The sequence below is a fragment of the Tubulanus polymorphus genome, chromosome 10 (genome assembly GCF_964204645.1).
Source record: "Tubulanus polymorphus chromosome 10, tnTubPoly1.2, whole genome shotgun sequence".
Taxonomy (NCBI): Eukaryota; Metazoa; Nemertea; class Palaeonemertea; order Tubulaniformes; family Tubulanidae; genus Tubulanus; species Tubulanus polymorphus.
Window position 1 is genome coordinate 8,353,098 of NC_134034.1, and position 23,735 is coordinate 8,376,832.

At 44.6% G+C, this 23,735-nt stretch overlaps 8 protein-coding genes across 8 annotated transcripts; 6 read left to right on the forward strand and 2 right to left on the reverse strand.

The window, feature by feature from the left end:
- The first annotated feature begins 3,759 nt into the window (after nt 1-3,759).
- On the forward strand, nt 3,760-4,411 carry LOC141911679 (histone H4). Its single transcript, XM_074802678.1, has one exon. It carries the CDS (start codon nt 4,021-4,023, stop codon nt 4,330-4,332), a length of 312 nt encoding a protein of 103 aa, XP_074658779.1. The 5' UTR covers nt 3,760-4,020; the 3' UTR covers nt 4,333-4,411.
- A 2,645-nt stretch (nt 4,412-7,056) lies between these two features.
- Nucleotides 7,057-7,467, forward strand: LOC141911676 (histone H3). Its single transcript, XM_074802674.1, has one exon. The coding sequence runs from the start codon at nt 7,057-7,059 to the stop codon at nt 7,465-7,467; it is 411 nt and encodes a 136-aa protein (XP_074658775.1).
- On the reverse strand, nt 7,399-9,583 carry LOC141911678 (histone H2B). Its single transcript, XM_074802676.1, has one exon. It carries the CDS (start codon nt 9,553-9,555, stop codon nt 9,184-9,186), a length of 372 nt encoding a protein of 123 aa, XP_074658777.1. The 5' UTR covers nt 9,556-9,583; the 3' UTR covers nt 7,399-9,183.
- Nucleotides 9,584-9,682: 99 nt separating this feature from the next.
- LOC141911677 (histone H2A) lies at nt 9,683-10,288 on the forward strand. Its single transcript, XM_074802675.1, has one exon. The coding sequence runs from the start codon at nt 9,787-9,789 to the stop codon at nt 10,159-10,161; it is 375 nt and encodes a 124-aa protein (XP_074658776.1). The 5' UTR covers nt 9,683-9,786; the 3' UTR covers nt 10,162-10,288.
- A 3,676-nt stretch (nt 10,289-13,964) lies between these two features.
- Nucleotides 13,965-14,616, forward strand: LOC141911904 (histone H4). Its single transcript, XM_074803000.1, has one exon. The coding sequence runs from the start codon at nt 14,226-14,228 to the stop codon at nt 14,535-14,537; it is 312 nt and encodes a 103-aa protein (XP_074659101.1). The 5' UTR covers nt 13,965-14,225; the 3' UTR covers nt 14,538-14,616.
- Nucleotides 14,617-17,261: 2,645 nt separating this feature from the next.
- LOC141911771 (histone H3) lies at nt 17,262-17,672 on the forward strand. Its single transcript, XM_074802809.1, has one exon. The coding sequence runs from the start codon at nt 17,262-17,264 to the stop codon at nt 17,670-17,672; it is 411 nt and encodes a 136-aa protein (XP_074658910.1).
- A 1,136-nt stretch (nt 17,673-18,808) lies between these two features.
- On the reverse strand, nt 18,809-20,030 carry LOC141911774 (histone H2B). The gene has a single exon (XM_074802811.1). The coding sequence runs from the start codon at nt 19,762-19,764 to the stop codon at nt 19,393-19,395; it is 372 nt and encodes a 123-aa protein (XP_074658912.1). The 5' UTR covers nt 19,765-20,030; the 3' UTR covers nt 18,809-19,392.
- Nucleotides 19,892-20,497, forward strand: LOC141911773 (histone H2A). Its single transcript, XM_074802810.1, has one exon. It carries the CDS (start codon nt 19,996-19,998, stop codon nt 20,368-20,370), a length of 375 nt encoding a protein of 124 aa, XP_074658911.1. The 5' UTR covers nt 19,892-19,995; the 3' UTR covers nt 20,371-20,497.
- Nucleotides 20,498-23,735: the final 3,238 nt, after the last annotated feature.

A 23,735-nucleotide genomic window follows, 5' to 3' on the forward strand; every position in this document is an offset into this window, starting at 1 on the left:
CCATCATCTGTTTATCGGTACACGCCGGCTTTGAACGTTACGTAAGTAGTTTCGGTAAACGTCACTGGTTGTCATCGGTAATTCTAATGTGTTGATTGACGCCTTTCCTCGTTGGCTCCAAGGACTATAGCAACAGCTCATATGCGTTCATACGCGAGTAGGTACGGCCTTATCACCTGTCGGCATCTCGGTGAAAGATGAAACACTTACTGCGCAATCGAGGTCAGCTGTACCGATTTGTATCGTTCCCGTTGTGTGAAATGCCTGAGAACGTTACACAACTTACACCGTGGATGTAAAAACTAGTCAAACACATTCATTGCAGTGCTTACACAATAGCGCAACACAACAACTTACTCATTGCGATACGAATAAGAGTCTTGTTTATATATGTCCAAATTTTGAACCAAATCATCATGGGTGGGCACGAATCTTGTTGAAACAAACAGTATTTCGACAGTGCATACCGGCAAATGATCGACTATTCGCATGTTCACGAAATACGAAAGTGCACGAACGTTCGTTTCGATGGTGAATGGATTTTTTGCGATATCTCATTAAGACAGACACAAAATAACCCTTCAAACAGAATGTTCATTTACGCGAGTTTATGGCAGGGTTATGGCAGGGTTACGATTCGTGCGGCCCACCAAACAGTATATTTATTGAAGATACTAAACTGTTGATGTATAATTTCACAGAAGAGAAATCGTTATGGAAAGACTAAGACGATACGTGGGAATGTCGTATTTCAAACGAGCCGCAAATATTACACTATAAAATGTCAGATGTAGATTAGGTCGACTGTTTCGATAGACAAAATGTAACCAATTGGCGGATAGGACGACGGGCTTTTAGCTGATTTACCGGTGGAAAATGTGTTCGAAGTAACATTTTAACAAAAGTTTACCACTACGTATACTGCGGCAACAACGTTGGGTATAATAAAGCTAAATTGAATTGACGCATGTAGGCTGGCTCCAACGCTTTCGTCTTCTGACAAGCTGCATTTGACCGTAACCTCCGTAGAAGACAGGCATTGATTATCCATTTAAGACATCATCTTGACACGAAAAACGTAACATATTGGTCGATGTAGTGGTGTCCCGTGAGATATGTATATGCATTGTCAATTTACATTACGTATGTACCACGTTAATCGCTATGAGGGCCTATGGTATATCAGTTTAGGCGAGATAATGTATGGGTACAAAAATGCACAATCACCAAGTTTTTTTTTCGGCCCCCGCGGCCCTGCAACGAAAGTCGTATAATATGCCTGCTTTCGAAATTACGTATATCGACATCGTTTTTAGCACGATTGCCTCCACCCACATCGTACAGCTATTCAAGACGTGTACGACATCATCATCGGCAGTACCGTCCTATATACTAGAAAGTAGTTACGCGCATATTTATACATAATTTCTATTGTAGATGTAAATGCGGGATTAAATCAGAACTAAATTTAAAGCTGAGGTATTCAACGAGACTCCAGTAGACAGGAAACCGGCAAGGCAGCCATTTTTCTTTTCTATCAAAATGATTTAACCTGGTAGAAGTCATCTGCATCTATATTCTACTGTAACTCTTTCGGCAACCACATACAATGTCCTTGGACGATTTGTGGATAATTTGTCATGTTATTTTGTATGATTATGTATACAGAATGTCAGATCTATATATGGTTAAAAAAAAACAAACAACATCATCGGCACCAGTAGATTGTGTCAATCGCCGAGCGAGATCTCCAGGGCTAGTTTATTTAGTACACCGATTTAGTCCCTTTTTTCGTTGTGTGAATGATGGCGGGTTCGCATCGCACGCGCGCGGCACCGGTATATTGCGCGATTCCCGGCGTAACCGCGCCATCGTGGGACGCACCGACAATACGTGCATGCAGTGCGGATAGCTATTTATTCATTTATTTACTACAGGATAGCAAATAGCTCGAAACTTCTATCAAAAACTTTCTTTCATAAAACACGATCATGCATCGTTTTGCGGCCCTGCAACGAAAGTCGTATATATGCCTTTCGAACTTACGTATCGACATCCTAACCCTAACCCCAACCCTAACAGCGAGTTAATGTAAATCCATGCAATGATCTTAAAAAAAAATCACACACATTATACAATCAGCTATTATCTTAGAACATCCCAATGCTGTGAATGTCTACGCTTAGATTGATATCAGTTAATTGCAGACATGTTACGTGTGTGGTGGCGATTCGATGGTATTTTGAATAGAGAGTGCGGTTTTAAGGACGAGGACATCATTAATTTTGAGGACATCGAGATTTTTGGAGTATAGTGCGTCGGTGTGTGAGCAGGTTAGCGGTAATAATCCCCTAGGTCAAAAAAGCCCATCGGTAAAAATCCCCAATACTTCCAAAAGTAGGTACAAATCCCCCTCTTTTTGAATGGAGTGTAACGTCAATTAATTTCATATTAATATATCATATATCGCCGTTGAACTCAATAAGGATATATCATGACCAAACAAACTATATAGTATACACTATTTGCGCATTATAACATACTAAAAATTAACAGTAGTTCATTAGTACTAAATTCGCACTTAAAGTTAACGCGCGCAGCTTAATGAAAGGGTTCATTGCACATTTCAAATATATCACACTAGCATGAATCTTATGACATTTCATTTTGAAAGTTCATTACTTCTGATCATTCATTCATGGCATCGCACAGCTGAAATATACCACGAGTTATCAAGCGTCCACAGTTCAAAACTAATCCAGTTCGAATTGTAAGATATATTGCATTTAAAAAGTTCATCATTGTCATTAGTTATTACAAGTTGTTTCCTTCTAAACAGTTTACTAAATAAGAATTTATCGACGGCTGTGCAAACATAATTCAGTCTCAATTGCGAATGAATACGCTGCAAAAGCACCATCTTGCTTTGAAATGTTCCTGAAAATCACCAAGTCGGCGTTTTACCTACTTTTGAATATTCGGGGATTTTTACCTATAGGGTATTTTTTTCCTGGTTTTTGTTTTGTTTTGTTTTGTTTTACCTACAACCGGGTGAGGGCAGTGTGTGATTACAGTTGGTCGAATATGCAATTTTTGTCGGAAATGAGCTGAACATAGTACCATAAAAATCGAAATTTTTTGAAGTTTTATGTCTGAAAGTCTGGTATTGATTGGACTGCTAATTACTTAAATACTCTCTGTAATTGATTACTTAATATGGGTTTTCTTCCTTTTTTATTTTTGGCAAACCGTCGAATATCCATAAATATCCATATATGGGCATGTATATCCGTCGAATATGGAGAATGAATTGAATTATTACACAGCGAACCGTCGAATATGCGTCGAATATGGAACATTATTTATATGATTATTTTTGGTGAACCGTCGAATATGCGTTGAATATGGTCACTCCATCTGAAATGGTTTTTCCGGACCCCGTCGAATACGGTGACCCCTTTTTTCAGTTCAAAAATGTTGGTAACTATCAGTGATTTTCGGTATTAGCTTGTTTGATACGCTAATACAGTATCTAAATCAACTTATTGTGACTTAATATCCGAGATAAATGAATCTGATATCGGAAACGAGAGTGACAAAAAAGTTCAAAATTTCAAATTGATTTTTCTCAGTTTCGATAAAAGTGCATATTCGACGGTTCGCCAGAAACCCAGCGAATTTCTCAAAGCACTACGGCATAGGAACGACACCGACAGGGATACGGTGGCCGAGTCGCGCGAAGCACTGCCGACATAGGCGACCTATGCAGCTTGTGCTTTGAATGACATAGAGAGCGTAGTGTCGGAGCGGCGGACCCTATGCAGCCTGTGCTTCGAACGGCATAGTACGCGTAATGCTTCGGCGATGTACGAGTGCATAGGAGGGCTATGCACGACACTACATACGGCGTCGTATAAAGCGCATCGGCGCTCGGGTCGGGCTATCATTCGTACATTCGACTCGTCGTTGTGACACGGAGCGCGGTTTCTATCAACTCTACTCAATAATCATCGATTAATCATGTCTGGCCGAGGCAAGGGCGGTAAAGGACTGGGAAAAGGCGGCGCCAAGCGTCACAGAAAAGTACTTCGCGATAACATCCAGGGTATCACCAAGCCGGCCATCCGTCGTTTGGCTCGTCGAGGCGGTGTGAAACGTATCTCTGGCTTGATCTACGAAGAAACCCGTGGTGTTCTGAAGGTCTTTTTGGAGAACGTCATCAGAGACGCAGTCACCTATACCGAACACGCGAAAAGGAAGACGGTCACGGCCATGGACGTCGTCTACGCCTTGAAACGCCAGGGACGTACTTTGTACGGTTTCGGCGGCTAAGCAGCTCAGCCCAGCGCGCAGCGGTCGCGGCCGCGGCGCCTGAGAAAACAACAACACGGTCCTTATCAGGACCACTTCAACTTCCCAGAAAGAGCCAGTGGTAGTGCGCTGACCCGGTGCCTCGCTTTTTGCTTCACACCCTCGCCCATATGTTATTAACGTAACGTGCCCTTGTTGTCGGTGTATGTCGGACACGATGGCTAAACGGTCCGAATTAATTTCGAGGGATTAATCACGCGTACATCATACGTACGTACATACACATACACATACACACACACATAGGTACACGGATAATAGTAATTTTAATGTTGATTGATAAATACGTAATTGCGTTTGTTTTCGGTGTTTTGTTGAAGTTTTTTTTCGGCCCCCGCTTTTCGCGGGTGCGATCGATTGATCGTTAATGACTTTGATTTTGGGTGGGGCGATGAAAAAAAGCCAGTGCAGAAGGAATTGTAGTACGCATGTATGGTTTCGCAAACACGAGTACTTCCGAATATATAGGACATCATTCGGGGTATTTTACATATCGAAGCACTTTACTTTCTACAGGCGATTGAAATTAAAAATCGAATCAGTTATTTAGGGCCTATGCGAGGGGAAAACACACGCCGGGCGATTAGATTCGAGCTGGACAATTGAAAGTTGGCGCGCATAAATGAATATAGGCCTACGTACGTACACACGGTACCTCAACTCGGTCTTAATACGTGCCGCCGCCGCCGCCGGTAGAAGGAACCATCGTTTTTATATCCGTTCTTTTTTTGTAACGCGTCTGGCGCTGTATTGATTGTCACCATCGAAAAACGACTAAGCTTCGTCGTCAACCGACCGATTTGGGTCGTCGTCCGAGATAAAATAAGAAAGAATCCGATCCATTGCACGAAGTATGTATCGTAGACCTATAGACCTATAGCTAACGATAGTGCAGTGGTCTCTTTAGTTTCTCTTGTAACGTAATCGCGCGCGACGGCGAGCCGAGTCTCATTTCGTCGTAAATGGCGATGGCATTATTTTATGTAATTCTATGTAAACGGCCTTATTTCTATGTAGCTAGCTGCCTGCCTGCCGCGGCTTATTGCGGCTCGGGGGTGGGTGTGGTTACTGCGAGGCCGGTCGCACGAACGACTCGGATCTGCTGCGTGCAGTACGCTTTGATCGTGATTTTTCGAGATCAGCTTTGAAGCTTATAGAACTTCATCGTCTCCGTGTATGTATATATATGTATACGGGATTTTTCCGATTACATGCTTTCCATTAGTTCGATCGCTCGCGCCGCCGCGTGTCTGCTCTGGGGAGTGTGGAATGACCTATCTTTTCTCGGGGAGAAAAATATACGTCAAACCATGGCCACAGCTAGCTAAATGATCGATAAGGCCTAAATACCTAAGGCACTTTTTTCAACGGCGATGATGGCATTGATTTATAAAACACCGGCCAGCTTCAAAAATGTAATTGACAATAGAGATAAACTAGAGTGGCCAATGACAACGTAATGATGAAACCATTCCGCAACGTTGTTGCCGGCGGCCCCCGCCGTTTTGTTAAGTTACTTCATGCGAATTGTTCGGCGCGCCGATGACGATTATATCGACGACGACGACGACGATGATGTATATAGGTTCATCCGTATTTTACGCCGCCGTTTTTAAAACACCATACATATTCATTCGTGTGCATGGTTGGGATGCGCGCGTTTAATCGCATTTCATCGATCCTGTCTGCATCGCGCGCGGCGGATAGATTTTTGTTCGTTTGTCAACAACTCTGATTACAAACGTTCATACCGTGTCAACAAGAGTTTTCAGTTAGGCCTACAACAACGTACGCGTACGTGTGCAAATTTCGTTTCTCGCATTTATTAATGAGCAGTAATTGACTATACGACACGACGCCGCAGTTGTACGTCGATTAGTCGCGCGTCGAATATTATGAGAAAAAAACAATTCGAAGTTTTGAACATTTTTGTCGCCCCTCTCTTTTTTAATTCATTTGTTTATTTCCTGAATATATGATATATAAACTGATGCAAAATAACAGCAGGGTAACACGCATTTTCCGACACATATCAGGTAGGTCCATTTAGCGTGGAAGTTAAGCAACGGTGGCCTGCCTGTCTGACTTGGGTACCTTATTAGGTTTTTGCCTTCAACGCTATCCGATATTGACACTGCTACAATACATGCGATTTTACTGATTGCTTTCGAATTAATAAACCTATATTCATTTATTTATTTATTCGCTTATTTACTTATTTATCCGTTGAGAAATAATTCCTCATAATTTAGGCCCTAATTCGCTTACGTAATTGCGACTGCGCGGGTTCAAATTGGCCGTTGATTAATTCAGTTTAGCGCGAAGATATGTGATCATATCATCGTTTCTATGACAGACATCGGTGTGTAATAATAGGGATGGGAGATGATAGCCTATGGCATGGCATGTGAGCAAAAAACGATCACGGATATCGGCGTACATCGCTGTGGTGAGGGAAGGCAGTGTATTTATTTACATCGAACGAAACGCGTCGATCGCGGCCGCCGGCTGCTCCCGGCGCTTCACTTCCTTTATTCAAATAGCCGGCCGACCAATCGGCGCCCGACTATGCGAGCCAATCGCGTTCGCGCAGCGCGCCGACCGAGCGTCGATAAACCGGCCGGCGACACTATAGTCGTACTATTGTAACGTTACATCGTTCGCTCTAGTTGATCGTCGATCGCAATGGCCCGTACGAAGCAGACCGCGCGTAAATCCACCGGAGGAAAGGCTCCACGCAAACAGCTGGCCACCAAGGCGGCGAGGAAGAGTGCCCCGGCCACCGGCGGCGTGAAGAAACCCCATCGTTACAGACCGGGAACCGTCGCACTGCGTGAAATCCGTCGCTACCAGAAGAGTACCGAGCTGCTGATCAGAAAGTTGCCGTTCCAGAGACTCGTTCGCGAGATCGCCCAGGACTTCAAAACCGATCTGCGCTTCCAGAGCTCCGCCGTGATGGCCCTGCAAGAGGCGAGCGAAGCTTATCTCGTCGGCCTTTTCGAAGATACGAACTTGTGCGCAATCCACGCTAAACGCGTCACCATTATGCCCAAGGACATCCAGCTGGCCAGACGTATCCGCGGTGAACGCGCCTAGGTCGGACGACTATACGCGTCGTCGCATAATTGTAGACAACACTTACGGTCCTTCTCAGGACCACTTAAAACTCCCAGAAAGAGCCGGTGTGTTTTGCCTGCCTCGCCTCGCTTTTGCTTCCCCTCGGTTCCTCTTGCATTGTTGAGAAATTGGCGACAAGAAAAAACAAAAACAAAAATCAATCACTCGCCAATGCAATAATGCTACGTATTTATTAGGATCGCGTCGGTTGTCGTGCCTGTGCGCTGTGCGGGCCTCCGTTTAACAATATTTATACTCGGCCCGTTGTATGTAGTAGGTACGTGGTGATCGTTTGTATTACTAGAAAACGCGAACGTGTTTCGCTTCTTTTTTTGTTGGTCCGGCCGCCGATTGTAATCGATTATTATTCTTCGCTGCATTTGGCGCACGAAACAAGACGCCTCGGGTGAACCCGACGTCAAACCTACGTTCGGTCGGTTTTGCCGTGCCGCGACTATTTCGACGTCGGTTCGCGCAAAAACGATCCATCTTTTTCCCCGGCTTGCTGTCTCGCTGTATTATATACGATCTGTTCTGGCAGAATAAATGATACGGAATGGTGAAATTCAGAGCGCCCAAAACTATGCGTCGACTGATAAATCGATACAAAACTCAACATATAGAATTCCTTCGCCATATACGAGCCGAAGCATCAATCGCCGGTTTTAACCGCACTGAATCAATCCTCTTGAGGAAACTGCATTCGTGTTGGTTTGTTTTAAGTTTTTCAGTCGTAAGTTTTTATCTTCCGCTTTTAATTGTCTAGCGACAAAAGTTTCGAGGAGTCGGCATTACTAGAAATCTTACGTCGGTTATCCCAGTTTTGAGCGTCGTATCGGCCCCCCTCGGTCGCCTAAGACGACAGACAGGCTGCGTGCGTGCTGCGTAATCAGGATTATTAGGGGGTGTCTGTCTGGTGGTCGTGCCACAAATTCCCAAGGCCATTTGTTTCCGAGGTTGTAGGCGTTCAAATTGCCATTCTCATTTCGATCCGAGTATAATATTATACGATGCATAATATCAGAAGACAATTTGTTGCCGTTTCAAAGTTTGGCCCGAGATTTTATCATTCGACATTTCACCGTTCATACCAACGGGTATCGGCCTAGTGCGCCGCGTACAAACATGTTTGTGGTTGACATTTTTTTCTCGGCAGTTTAATAATGCATTTCATAAAATTTCAATTGCATTTCCTCGAAAATTGATATATACGCACACAGAGATTCGCGCTTGTTGCTCTCTGCTCCTCAGTCGGTTAGTTATAGCGCGCTATTTAATAATTACAGCGCGTCACATTCTATGTAATCTGATATGTATTGTTCTTCAACGGGACTCGCATGTTTCGTGTGTAGGCGCGCGTATTTCTTTCAGTCATTTTTTTCAAGTAACGAAGACAACGACCCGGACAAAATCAAGAAGAAACCCGTCAGTCACAAAATCCACAAAACAAATAAATAAACCAACAAAAACGAAACAAAAAATCAACGCGTACTACATACATATATAGACAATAATTACGTACGACGAGTCGAGTCGAGTCCTCGGTCGGTACGGTACGCAGGGTAAAAGGCGAAGCAAAGCGAGGCGACGGGAAAGCGCAAAAACTGGCCCTTTCTGGGAATTTGAAGTGGTCCTGATAAGGACCGTTGGTTGATGCCCGATGGCGTAGGTACACACGCGCGCACGTAGCGCCGTTTACTTCGAACCGGTGTACTTGGTGACGGCCTTCGTACCCTCGCTGACGGCGTGCTTGGCCAGCTCTCCCGGCAACAGCAGTCTGACGGCGGTCTGGATTTCCCGACTGGTGATGGTCGATCGCTTGTTGTAGTGCGTCAGGCGTGACGCCTCGGCGGCGATCCTCTCGAAGATATCGTTGACGAAGCTGTTCATGATGCTCATGGCCTTCGCGGAGATTCCCGTGTCGGGGTGAACTTGCTTCAACACCTTGTAAATGTAGATGCTGTAGCTTTCCTTTCTTCTCTTCCTCCTTTTCTTGTCACCGGTGTGAGCGGCTTTAGCCTTGGTGGCTGCCTTCTTGGCACCTTTGCTTGAAACTTTCGGCGGCATGACGACTGTGCGTTAGCGAATGCGAAATAACACCGGCGCGCAACGCGCCAACCGTATTTATGTGAGCGCGCCGGCTCCCGTCGAGCGACCAATCAGCGCATCTGTTGATCGCCTGGCACTCGGCGCCGAGTATAAGTTCGTTCAGGCGCGCCGCGTACGCGAACGTTCACACGCACTGTTTCATTCGTTGTCAACGTCGTCGTATCGTCAAATTTGATATCACCGATCAACATGTCTGGCCGAGGTAAAGGAGGAAAAGCGAAAGGCAAGGCCAAGAGCCGCTCGTCCCGCGCAGGGTTGCAGTTCCCGGTCGGAAGGATCCATCGTCTTCTCCGCAAAGGAAACTACGCCGAACGTATCGGAGCCGGAGCGCCGGTGTACCTAGCCGCCGTCATGGAATACTTGGCCGCCGAAGTGTTGGAGTTGGCCGGCAACGCCGCCCGCGACAACAAGAAGTCGAGAATCATCCCGCGACATCTGCAGTTGGCCATCCGCAACGACGAAGAGTTGAACAAGCTGCTTTCCGGTGTCACCATCGCCCAAGGCGGTGTACTGCCCAACATCCAGGCCGTGCTTCTGCCGAAAAAGTCCGCCAAGTCCAAGTAGATCGCGTCCGTGTCCCGCGCGTCGCGCATCCAAGCAACGGTCCTTATCAGGACCACTTCAACTTCCCAGAAAGGGCCAGTACTGACCTCGCCTGCCTCGCTTATTGCTTCGGTGATCACGATGATATAATTTCGTTGTTGTTGTTGTTTGTTGTTGTTGTCGTTGTTGTTTTATCATCAGCGTGTACGGGGGGTATATACGTTATCAAGGCGTTGGCCCGCGTACGATCCCAGTTCCAATTCTCATCGGCTTTCGCGGCGTCCACAATGAAAAACTGTGTGTGTTATGTACATTACATTTATTAGTAGGGCGACATTCGTCAGGCGTGTTTACATATGTACCCGGTATTTATTTCTCTTCTATTCCCCCGACACCGACGACGGCAACAGCAAAAAGAAACGTGCAAAACAAGACAAACAAGCAATGCAGGGTTCAATACATGCAGCCCCTCAAATCCCCGAAGAACCCCTCAAATTCCAAAATTCGTTTGTTAGGGATGGAACAAACTCCCTCAAATTCATCTTAGTTTTAGTCGTCGCTCAAATTCAGAAAACCGCTGCATTGGCATTTTATACTGCATTGTCTTGGTAGCCTGGCTGGGTTAGTTAGAATCAATGGTAATAAGTGGGGGCTATAGGCCTCGTTATCATCCCCGTAAAGTGTCCAAACTAACTTTCTCAATTATTTTGGAAGGTTTATTCGATTGCGAAGAGTCATTTTGACACATTTATCCAGGAGTTCAGAAAAACGGGGCCCTACGTACTTGAGCTGAATGTCGATATGGCGAGAGTTATTCTTACAAAATGCCGAAATCGGCAATTTTTCAAGTTGGTTGCTTAAAGAAGGACTCAAATTTAAAAACAAACATTCGGTATTCGTCAAAATGTTCCGTTTGCGACGGAATGTTTTCCGGCAGCTTTTCGTCGAAACAATGCTCTTCAGTCGGGATTGGGCCCCGGCTATCCTAGACGAGTTCTTTCACCCAAAATCAAGTTGAACGGTTTAGGCCCTAATTAGTATATGGCATATAGTCGAATGTTGATAAGGTTATTCGATTCATTGGCGCCTAAATGCATTTCGCTAATTCTGATAAGTATTGTACTGGTACTGTGTGTTTTATGTATCGGTTAGGTTTTCGTCGCGAAATATGACCCTCAATTTGGCGGTCACACCCTGAAAAACCGCTCAAATGCCCGTCACATTTCATAGCGATTGTCCTGTAGGAACCCCGTGCAATAACACCTTTCGCGTAGGACTATTTCCTTTCATAAAACACGATCATGCATCTTTTTGCGGCCCTGCAACGAAAGTCGTATAATATGCCTGCTTTCGAAATTACGTATATCGACATCGTTTTTAGCACGATTGCCTCCACCCACATCGTACAGCTATTCAAGACGTGTACGACATCATCATCGGCAGTACCGTCCTATATACTAGAAAGTAGTTACGCGCATATTTATACATAATTTCTATTGTAGATGTAAATGCGGGATTAAATCAGAACTAAATTTAAAGCTGAGGTATTCAACGAGACTCCAGTAGACAGGAAACCGGCAAGGCAGCCATTTTTCTTTTCTATCAAAATGATTTAACCTGGTAGAAGTCATCTGCATCTATATTCTACTGTAACTCTTTCGGCAACCACATACAATGTCCTTGGACGATTTGTGGATAATTTGTCATGTTATTTTGTATGATTATGTATACAGAATGTCAGATCTATATATGGTTAAAAAAAAACAAACAACATCATCGGCACCAGTAGATTGTGTCAATCGCCGAGCGAGATCTCCAGGGCTAGTTTATTTAGTACACCGATTTAGTCCCTTTTTTCGTTGTGTGAATGATGGCGGGTTCGCATCGCACGCGCGCGGCACCGGTATATTGCGCGATTCCCGGCGTAACCGCGCCATCGTGGGACGCACCGACAATACGTGCATGCAGTGCGGATAGCTATTTATTCATTTATTTACTACAGGATAGCAAATAGCTCGAAACTTCTATCAAAAACTTTCTTTCATAAAACACGATCATGCATCGTTTTGCGGCCCTGCAACGAAAGTCGTATATATGCCTTTCGAACTTACGTATCGACATCCTAACCCTAACCCCAACCCTAACAGCGAGTTAATGTAAATCCATGCAATGATCTTAAAAAAAAATCACACACATTATACAATCAGCTATTATCTTAGAACATCCCAATGCTGTGAATGTCTACGCTTAGATTGATATCAGTTAATTGCAGACATGTTACGTGTGTGGTGGCGATTCGATGGTATTTTGAATAGAGAGTGCGGTTTTAAGGACGAGGACATCATTAATTTTGAGGACATCGAGATTTTTGGAGTATAGTGCGTCGGTGTGTGAGCAGGTTAGCGGTAATAATCCCCTAGGTCAAAAAAGCCCATCGGTAAAAATCCCCAATACTTCCAAAAGTAGGTACAAATCCCCCTCTTTTTGAATGGAGTGTAACGTCAATTAATTTCATATTAATATATCATATATCGCCGTTGAACTCAATAAGGATATATCATGACCAAACAAACTATATAGTATACACTATTTGCGCATTATAACATACTAAAAATTAACAGTAGTTCATTAGTACTAAATTCGCACTTAAAGTTAACGCGCGCAGCTTAATGAAAGGGTTCATTGCACATTTCAAATATATCACACTAGCATGAATCTTATGACATTTCATTTTGAAAGTTCATTACTTCTGATCATTCATTCATGGCATCGCACAGCTGAAATATACCACGAGTTATCAAGCGTCCACAGTTCAAAACTAATCCAGTTCGAATTGTAAGATATATTGCATTTAAAAAGTTCATCATTGTCATTAGTTATTACAAGTTGTTTCCTTCTAAACAGTTTACTAAATAAGAATTTATCGACGGCTGTGCAAACATAATTCAGTCTCAATTGCGAATGAATACGCTGCAAAAGCACCATCTTGCTTTGAAATGTTCCTGAAAATCACCAAGTCGGCGTTTTACCTACTTTTGAATATTCGGGGATTTTTACCTATAGGGTATTTTTTTCCTGGTTTTTGTTTTGTTTTGTTTTGTTTTACCTACAACCGGGTGAGGGCAGTGTGTGATTACAGTTGGTCGAATATGCAATTTTTGTCGGAAATGAGCTGAACATAGTACCATAAAAATCGAAATTTTTTGAAGTTTTATGTCTGAAAGTCTGGTATTGATTGGACTGCTAATTACTTAAATACTCTCTGTAATTGATTACTTAATATGGGTTTTCTTCCTTTTTTATTTTTGGCAAACCGTCGAATATCCATAAATATCCATATATGGGCATGTATATCCGTCGAATATGGAGAATGAATTGAATTATTACACAGCGAACCGTCGAATATGCGTCGAATATGGAACATTATTTATATGATTATTTTTGGTGAACCGTCGAATATGCGTTGAATATGGTCACTCCATCTGAAATGGTTTTTCCGGACCCCGTCGAATACGGTGACCCCTTTTTTCAGTTCAAAAATGTTGGTAACTATCAGTGATTTTCGGTATTAGCTTGTTTGATACGCTAATACAGTATCTAAATCAACTTATTGTGACTTAATATCCGAGATAAATGAATCTGATATCGGAAACGAGAGTGACAAAAAAGTTCAAAATTTCAAATTGATTTTTCTCAGTTTCGATAAAAGTGCATATTCGACGGTTCGCCAGAAACCCAGCGAATTTCTCAAAGCACTACGGCATAGGAACGACACCGACAGGGATACGGTGGCCGAGTCGCGCGAAGCACTGCCGACATAGGCGACCTATGCAGCTTGTGCTTTGAATGACATAGAGAGCGTAGTGTCGGAGCGGCGGACCCTATGCAGCCTGTGCTTCGAACGGCATAGTACGCGTAATGCTTCGGCGATGTACGAGTGCATAGGAGGGCTATGCACGACACTACATACGGCGTCGTATAAAGCGCATCGGCGCTCGGGTCGGGCTATCATTCGTACATTCGACTCGTCGTTGTGACACGGAGCGCGGTTTCTATCAACTCTACTCAATAATCATCGATTAATCATGTCTGGCCGAGGCAAGGGCGGTAAAGGACTGGGAAAAGGCGGCGCCAAGCGTCACAGAAAAGTACTTCGCGATAACATCCAGGGTATCACCAAGCCGGCCATCCGTCGTTTGGCTCGTCGAGGCGGTGTGAAACGTATCTCTGGCTTGATCTACGAAGAAACCCGTGGTGTTCTGAAGGTCTTTTTGGAGAACGTCATCAGAGACGCAGTCACCTATACCGAACACGCGAAAAGGAAGACGGTCACGGCCATGGACGTCGTCTACGCCTTGAAACGCCAGGGACGTACTTTGTACGGTTTCGGCGGCTAAGCAGCTCAGCCCAGCGCGCAGCGGTCGCGGCCGCGGCGCCTGAGAAAACAACAACACGGTCCTTATCAGGACCACTTCAACTTCCCAGAAAGAGCCAGTGGTAGTGCGCTGACCCGGTGCCTCGCTTTTTGCTTCACACCCTCGCCCATATGTTATTAACGTAACGTGCCCTTGTTGTCGGTGTATGTCGGACACGATGGCTAAACGGTCCGAATTAATTTCGAGGGATTAATCACGCGTACATCATACGTACGTACATACACATACACATACACACACACATAGGTACACGGATAATAGTAATTTTAATGTTGATTGATAAATACGTAATTGCGTTTGTTTTCGGTGTTTTGTTGAAGTTTTTTTTCGGCCCCCGCTTTTCGCGGGTGCGATCGATTGATCGTTAATGACTTTGATTTTGGGTCGGGCGATGAAAAAAAGCCAGTGCAGAAGGAATTGTAGTACGCATGTATGGTTTCGCAAACACGAGTACTTCTGAATATATAGGACATCATTCGGGGTATTTTACATATCGAAGCACTTTACTTTCTATAGGCGATTGAAATTAAAAATCGAATCAGTTATTTAGGGCCTATGCGAGGGGAAAACACACGCCGGGCGATTAGATTCGAGCTGGACAATTGAAAGTTGGCGCGCATAAATGAATATAGGCCTACGTACGTACACACGGTACCTCAACTCGGTCTTAATACGTGCCGCCGCCGCCGCCGGTAGAAGGAACCATCGTTTTTATATCCGTTCTTTTTTTGTAACGCGTCTGGCGCTGTATTGATTGTCACCATCGAAAAACGACTAAGCTTCGTCGTCAACCGACCGATTTGGGTCGTCGTCCGAGATAAAATAAGAAAGAATCCGATCCATTGCACGAAGTATGTATCGTAGACCTATAGACCTATAGCTAACGATAGTGCAGTGGTCTCTTTAGTTTCTCTTGTAACGTAATCGCGCGCGACGGCGAGCCGAGTCTCATTTCGTCGTAAATGGCGATGGCATTATTTTATGTAATTCTATGTAAACGGCCTTATTTCTATGTAGCTAGCTGCCTGCCTGCCGCGGCTTATTGCGGCTCGGGGGTGGGTGTGGTTACTGCGAGGCCGGTCGCACGAACGACTCGGATCTGCTGCGTGCAGTACGCTTTGATCGTGATTTTTCGAGATCAGCTTTGAAGCTTATAGAACTTCATCGTCTCCGTGTATGTATATATATGTATACGGGATTTTTCCGATTACATGCTTTCCATTAGTTCGATCGCTCGCGCCGCCGCGTGTCTGCTCTGGGGAGTGTGGAATGACCTATCTTTTCTCGGGGAGAAAAATATACGTCAAACCATGGCCACAGCTAGCTAAATGATCGATAAGGCCTAAATACCTAAGGCACTTTTTTCAACGGCGATGATGGCATTGATTTATAAAACACCGGCCAGCTTCAAAAATGTAATTGACAATAGAGATAAACTAGAGTGGCCAATGACAACGTAATGATGAAACCATTCCGCAACGTTGTTGCCGGCGGCCCCCGCCGTTTTGTTAAGTTACTTCATGCGAATTGTTCGGCGCGCCGATGACGATTATATCGACGACGACGACGACGATGATGTATATAGGTTCATCCGTATTTTACGCCGCCGTTTTTAAAACACCATACATATTCATTCGTGTGCATGGTTGGGATGCGCGCGTTTAATCGCATTTCATCGATCCTGTCTGCATCGCGCGCGGCGGATAGATTTTTGTTCGTTTGTCAACAACTCTGATTACAAACGTTCATACCGTGTCAACAAGAGTTTTCAGTTAGGCCTACAACAACGTACGCGTACGTGTGCAAATTTCGTTTCTCGCATTTATTAATGAGCAGTAATTGACTATACGACACGACGCCGCAGTTGTACGTCGATTAGTCGCGCGTCGAATATTATGAGAAAAAAACAATTCGAAGTTTTGAACATTTTTGTCGCCCCTCTCTTTTTTAATTCATTTGTTTATTTCCTGAATATATGATATATAAACTGATGCAAAATAACAGCAGGGTAACACGCATTTTCCGACACATATCAGGTAGGTCCATTTAGCGTGGAAGTTAAGCAACGGTGGCCTGCCTGTCTGACTTGGGTACCTTATTAGGTTTTTGCCTTCAACGCTATCCGATATTGACACTGCTACAATACATGCGATTTTACTGATTGCTTTCGAATTAATAAACCTATATTCATTTATTTATTTATTCGCTTATTTACTTATTTATCCGTTGAGAAATAATTCCTCATAATTTAGGCCCTAATTCGCTTACGTAATTGCGACTGCGCGGGTTCAAATTGGCCGTTGATTAATTCAGTTTAGCGCGAAGATATGTGATCATATCATCGTTTCTATGACAGACATCGGTGTGTAATAATAGGGATGGGAGATGATAGCCTATGGCATGGCATGTGAGCAAAAAACGATCACGGATATCGGCGTACATCGCTGTGGTGAGGGAAGGCAGTGTATTTATTTACATCGAACGAAACGCGTCGATCGCGGCCGCCGGCTGCTCCCGGCGCTTCACTTCCTTTATTCAAATAGCCGGCCGACCAATCGGCGCCCGACTATGCGAGCCAATCGCGTTCGCGCAGCGCGCCGACCGAGCGTCGATAAACCGGCCGGCGACACTATAGTCGTACTATTGTAACGTTACATCGTTCGCTCTAGTTGATCGTCGATCGCAATGGCCCGTACGAAGCAGACCGCGCGTAAATCCACCGGAGGAAAGGCTCCACGCAAACAGCTGGCCACCAAGGCGGCGAGGAAGAGTGCCCCGGCCACCGGCGGCGTGAAGAAACCCCATCGTTACAGACCGGGAACCGTCGCACTGCGTGAAATCCGTCGCTACCAGAAGAGTACCGAGCTGCTGATCAGAAAGTTGCCGTTCCAGAGACTCGTTCGCGAGATCGCCCAGGACTTCAAAACCGATCTGCGCTTCCAGAGCTCCGCCGTGATGGCCCTGCAAGAGGCGAGCGAAGCTTATCTCGTCGGCCTTTTCGAAGATACGAACTTGTGCGCAATCCACGCTAAACGCGTCACCATTATGCCCAAGGACATCCAGCTGGCCAGACGTATCCGCGGTGAACGCGCCTAGGTCGGACGACTATACGCGTCGTCGCATAATTGTAGACAACACTTACGGTCCTTCTCAGGACCACTTAAAACTCCCAGAAAGAGCCGGTGTGTTTTGCCTGCCTCGCCTCGCTTTTGCTTCCCCTCGGTTCCTCTTGCATTGTTGAGAAATTGGCGACAAGAAAAAACAAAAACAAAAATCAATCACTCGCCAATGCAATAATGCTACGTATTTATTAGGATCGCGTCGGTTGTCGTGCCTGTGCGCTGTGCGGGCCTCCGTTTAACAATATTTATACTCGGCCCGTTGTATGTAGTAGGTACGTGGTGATCGTTTGTATTACTAGAAAACGCGAACGTGTTTCGCTTCTTTTTTTGTTGGTCCGGCCGCCGATTGTAATCGATTATTATTCTTCGCTGCATTTGGCGCACGAAACAAGACGCCTCGGGTGAACCCGACGTCAAACCTACGTTCGGTCGGTTTTGCCGTGCCGCGACTATTTCGACGTCGGTTCGCGCAAAAACGATCCATCTTTTTCCCCGGCTTGCTGTCTCGCTGTATTATATACGATCTGTTCTGGCAGAATAAATGATACGGAATGGTGAAATTCAGAGCGCCCAAAACTATGCGTCGACTGATAAATCGATACAAAACTCAACATATAGAATTCCTTCGCCATATACGAGCCGAAGCATCAATCGCCGGTTTTAACCGCACTGAATCAATCCTCTTGAGGAAACTGCATTCGTGTTGGTTTGTTTTAAGTTTTTCAGTCGTAAGTTTTTATCTTCCGCTTTTAATTGTCTAGCGACAAAAGTTTCGAGGAGTCGGCATTACTAGAAATCTTACGTCGGTTATCCCAGTTTTGAGCGTCGTATCGGCCCCCCTCGGTCGCCTAAGACGACAGACAGGCTGCGTGCGTGCTGCGTAATCAGGATTATTAGGGGGTGTCTGTCTGGTGGTCGTGCCACAAATTCCCAAGGCCATTTGTTTCCGAGGTTGTAGGCGTTCAAATTGCCATTCTCATTTCGATCCGAGTATAATATTATACGATGCATAATATCAGAAGACAATTTGTTGCCGTTTCAAAGTTTGGCCCGAGATTTTATCATTCGACATTTCACCGTTCATACCAACCAACGGGTATCGGCCTAGTGCGCCGCGTACAAACATGTTTGCGGTTGACATTTTTTTCTCGGCAGTTTAATAATGCATTTCATAAAATTTCAATTGCATTTCCTCGAAAATTGATATATACGCACACAGAGATTCGCGCTTGTTGCTCTCTGCTCCTCAGTCGGTTAGTTATAGCGCGCTATTTAATAATTACAGCGCGTCACATTCTATGTAATCTGATATGTATTGTTCTTCAACGGGACTCGCATGTTTCGTGTGTAGGCGCGCGTATTTCTTTCAGTCATTTTTTTCAAGTAACGAAGACAACGACCCGGACAAAATCAAGAAGAAACCCGTCAGTCACAAAATCCACAAAACAAATAAATAAACCAACAAAAACGAAACAAAAAATCAACGCGTACTACATACATATATAGACAATAATTACGTACGACGAGTCGAGTCGAGTCCTCGGTCGGTACGGTACGCAGGGTAAAAGGCGAAGCAAAGCGAGGCGACGGGAAAGCGCAAAAACTGGCCCTTTCTGGGAATTTGAAGTGGTCCTGATAAGGACCGTTGGTTGATGCCCGATGGCGTAGGTACACACGCGCGCACGTAGCGCCGTTTACTTCGAACCGGTGTACTTGGTGACGGCCTTCGTACCCTCGCTGACGGCGTGCTTGGCCAGCTCTCCCGGCAACAGCAGTCTGACGGCGGTCTGGATTTCCCGACTGGTGATGGTCGATCGCTTGTTGTAGTGCGTCAGGCGTGACGCCTCGGCGGCGATCCTCTCGAAGATATCGTTGACGAAGCTGTTCATGATGCTCATGGCCTTCGCGGAGATTCCCGTGTCGGGGTGAACTTGCTTCAACACCTTGTAAATGTAGATGCTGTAGCTTTCCTTTCTTCTCTTCCTCCTTTTCTTGTCACCGGTGTGAGCGGCTTTAGCCTTGGTGGCTGCCTTCTTGGCACCTTTGCTTGAAACTTTCGGCGGCATGACGACTGTGCGTTAGCGAATGCGAAATAACACCGGCGCGCAACGCGCCAACCGTATTTATGTGAGCGCGCCGGCTCCCGTCGAGCGACCAATCAGCGCATCTGTTGATCGCCTGGCACTCGGCGCCGAGTATAAGTTCGTTCAGGCGCGCCGCGTACGCGAACGTTCACACGCACTGTTTCATTCGTTGTCAACGTCGTCGTATCGTCAAATTTGATATCACCGATCAACATGTCTGGCCGAGGTAAAGGAGGAAAAGCGAAAGGCAAGGCCAAGAGCCGCTCGTCCCGCGCAGGGTTGCAGTTCCCGGTCGGAAGGATCCATCGTCTTCTCCGCAAAGGAAACTACGCCGAACGTATCGGAGCCGGAGCGCCGGTGTACCTAGCCGCCGTCATGGAATACTTGGCCGCCGAAGTGTTGGAGTTGGCCGGCAACGCCGCCCGCGACAACAAGAAGTCGAGAATCATCCCGCGACATCTGCAGTTGGCCATCCGCAACGACGAAGAGTTGAACAAGCTGCTTTCCGGTGTCACCATCGCCCAAGGCGGTGTACTGCCCAACATCCAGGCCGTGCTTCTGCCGAAAAAGTCCGCCAAGTCCAAGTAGATCGCGTCCGTGTCCCGCGCGTCGCGCATCCAAGCAACGGTCCTTATCAGGACCACTTCAACTTCCCAGAAAGGGCCAGTACTGACCTCGCCTGCCTCGCTTATTGCTTCGGTGATCACGATGATATAATTTCGTTGTTGTTGTTGTTTGTTGTTGTTGTCGTTGTTGTTTTATCATCAGCGTGTACGGGGGGTATATACGTTATCAAGGCGTTGGCCCGCGTACGATCCCAGTTCCAATTCTCATCGGCTTTCGCGGCGTCCACAATGAAAAACTGTGTGTGTTATGTACATTACATTTATTAGTAGGGCGACATTCGTCAGGCGTGTTTACATATGTACCCGGTATTTATTTCTCTTCTATTCCCCCGACACCGACGACGGCAACAGCAAAAAGAAACGTGCAAAACAAGACAAACAAGCAATGCAGGGTTCAATACATGCAGCCCCTCAAATCCCCGAAGAACCCCTCAAATTCCAAAATTCGTTTGTTAGGGATGGAACAAACTCCCTCAAATTCATCTTAGTTTTAGTCGTCGCTCAAATTCAGAAAACCGCTGCATTGGCATTTTATACTGCATTGTCTTGGTAGCCTGGCTGGGTTAGTTAGAATCAATGGTAATAAGTGGGGGCTATAGGCCTCGTTATCATCCCCGTAAAGTGTCCAAACTAACTTTCTCAATTATTTTGGAAGGTTTATTCGATTGCGAAGAGTCATTTTGACACATTTATCCAGGAGTTCAGAAAAACGGGGCCCTACGTACTTGAGCTGAATGTCGATATGGCGAGAGTTATTCTTACAAAATGCCGAAATCGGCAATTTTTCAAGTTGGTTGCTTAAAGAAGGACTCAAATTTAAAAACAAACATTCGGTATTCGTCAAAATGTTCCGTTTGCGACGGAATGTTTTCCGGCAGCTTTTCGTCGAAACAATGCTCTTCAGTCGGGATTGGGCCCCGGCTATCCTAGACGAGTTCTTTCACCCAAAATCAAGTTGAACGGTTTAGGCCCTAATTAGTATATGGCATATAGTCGAATGTTGATAAGGTTATTCGATTCATTGGCGCCTAAATGCATTTCGCTAATTCTGATAAGTATTGTACTGGTACTGTGTGTTTTATGTATCGGTTAGGTTTTCGTCGCGAAATATGACCCTCAATTTGGCGGTCACACCCTGAAAAACCGCTCAAATGCCCGTCACATTTCATAGCGATTGTCCTGTAGGAACCCCGTGCAATAACACCTTTCGCGTAGGACTATTTCCTTTCATAAAACACGATCATGCATCTTTTTGCGGCCCTGCAACGAAAGTCGTATAATATGCCTGCTTTCGAAATTACGTATATCGACATCGTTTTTAGCACGATTGCCTCCACCCACATCGTACAGCTATTCAAGACGTGTACGACATCATCATCGGCAGTACCGTCCTATATACTAGAAAGTAGTTACGCGCATATTTATACATAATTTCTATTGTAGATGTAAATGCGGGATTAAATCAGAACTAAATTTAAAGCTGAGGTATTCAACGAGACTCCAGTAGACAGGAAACCGGCAAGGCAGCCATTTTTCTTTTCTATCAAAATGATTTAACCTGGTAGAAGTCATCTGCATCTATATTCTACTGTAACTCTTTCGGCAACCACATACAATGTCCTTGGACGATTTGTGGATAATTTGTCATGTTATTTTGTATGATTATGTATACAGAATGTCAGATCTATATATGGTTAAAAAAAAACAAACAACATCATCGGCACCAGTAGATTGTGTCAATCGCCGAGCGAGATCTCCAGGGCTAGTTTATTTAGTACACCGATTTAGTCCCTTTTTTCGTTGTGTGAATGATGGCGGGTTCGCATCGCACGCGCGCGGCACCGGTATATTGCGCGATTCCCGGCGTAACCGCGCCATCGTGGGACGCACCGACAATACGTGCATGCAGTGCGGATAGCTATTTATTCATTTATTTACTACAGGATAGCAAATAGCTCGAAACTTCTATCAAAAACTTTCTTTCATAAAACACGATCATGCATCGTTTTGCGGCCCTGCAACGAAAGTCGTATATATGCCTTTCGAACTTACGTATCGACATCCTAACCCTAACCCCAACCCTAACAGCGAGTTAATGTAAATCCATGCAATGATCTTAAAAAAAAATCACACACATTATACAATCAGCTATTATCTTAGAACATCCCAATGCTGTGAATGTCTACGCTTAGATTGATATCAGTTAATTGCAGACATGTTACGTGTGTGGTGGCGATTCGATGGTATTTTGAATAGAGAGTGCGGTTTTAAGGACGAGGACATCATTAATTTTGAGGACATCGAGATTTTTGGAGTATAGTGCGTCGGTGTGTGAGCAGGTTAGCGGTAATAATCCCCTAGGTCAAAAAAGCCCATCGGTAAAAATCCCCAATACTTCCAAAAGTAGGTACAAATCCCCCTCTTTTTGAATGGAGTGTAACGTCAATTAATTTCATATTAATATATCATATATCGCCGTTGAACTCAATAAGGATATATCATGACCAAACAAACTATATAGTATACACTATTTGCGCATTATAACATACTAAAAATTAACAGTAGTTCATTAGTACTAAATTCGCACTTAAAGTTAACGCGCGCAGCTTAATGAAAGGGTTCATTGCACATTTCAAATATATCACACTAGCATGAATCTTATGACATTTCATTTTGAAAGTTCATTACTTCTGATCATTCATTCATGGCATCGCACAGCTGAAATATACCACGAGTTATCAAGCGTCCACAGTTCAAAACTAATCCAGTTCGAATTGTAAGATATATTGCATTTAAAAAGTTCATCATTGTCATTAGTTATTACAAGTTGTTTCCTTCTAAACAGTTTACTAAATAAGAATTTATCGACGGCTGTGCAAACATAATTCAGTCTCAATTGCGAATGAATACGCTGCAAAAGCACCATCTTGCTTTGAAATGTTCCTGAAAATCACCAAGTCGGCGTTTTACCTACTTTTGAATATTCGGGGATTTTTACCTATAGGGTATTTTTTTCCTGGTTTTTGTTTTGTTTTGTTTTGTTTTACCTACAACCGGGTGAGGGCAGTGTGTGATTACAGTTGGTCGAATATGCAATTTTTGTCGGAAATGAGCTGAACATAGTACCATAAAAATCGAAATTTTTTGAAGTTTTATGTCTGAAAGTCTGGTATTGATTGGACTGCTAATTACTTAAATACTCTCTGTAATTGATTACTTAATATGGGTTTTCTTCCTTTTTTATTTTTGGCAAACCGTCGAATATCCATAAATATCCATATATGGGCATGTATATCCGTCGAATATGGAGAATGAATTGAATTATTA

Bases quoted from the DNA above. Each gene is read 5' to 3' on its own strand.
- LOC141911904 (XM_074803000.1), top strand. From the start codon at position 14,226: ATGTCTGGCCGAGGCAAGGGCGGTAAAGGACTGGGAAAAGGCGGCGCC.
- LOC141911676 (XM_074802674.1), top strand. From the start codon at position 7,057: ATGGCCCGTACGAAGCAGACCGCGCGTAAATCCACCGGAGGAAAGGCT.
- LOC141911774 (XM_074802811.1), bottom strand. From the start codon at position 19,764: ATGCCGCCGAAAGTTTCAAGCAAAGGTGCCAAGAAGGCAGCCACCAAG.
- LOC141911771 (XM_074802809.1), top strand. From the start codon at position 17,262: ATGGCCCGTACGAAGCAGACCGCGCGTAAATCCACCGGAGGAAAGGCT.
- LOC141911678 (XM_074802676.1), bottom strand. From the start codon at position 9,555: ATGCCGCCGAAAGTTTCAAGCAAAGGTGCCAAGAAGGCAGCCACCAAG.
- LOC141911677 (XM_074802675.1), top strand. From the start codon at position 9,787: ATGTCTGGCCGAGGTAAAGGAGGAAAAGCGAAAGGCAAGGCCAAGAGC.
- LOC141911773 (XM_074802810.1), top strand. From the start codon at position 19,996: ATGTCTGGCCGAGGTAAAGGAGGAAAAGCGAAAGGCAAGGCCAAGAGC.
- LOC141911679 (XM_074802678.1), top strand. From the start codon at position 4,021: ATGTCTGGCCGAGGCAAGGGCGGTAAAGGACTGGGAAAAGGCGGCGCC.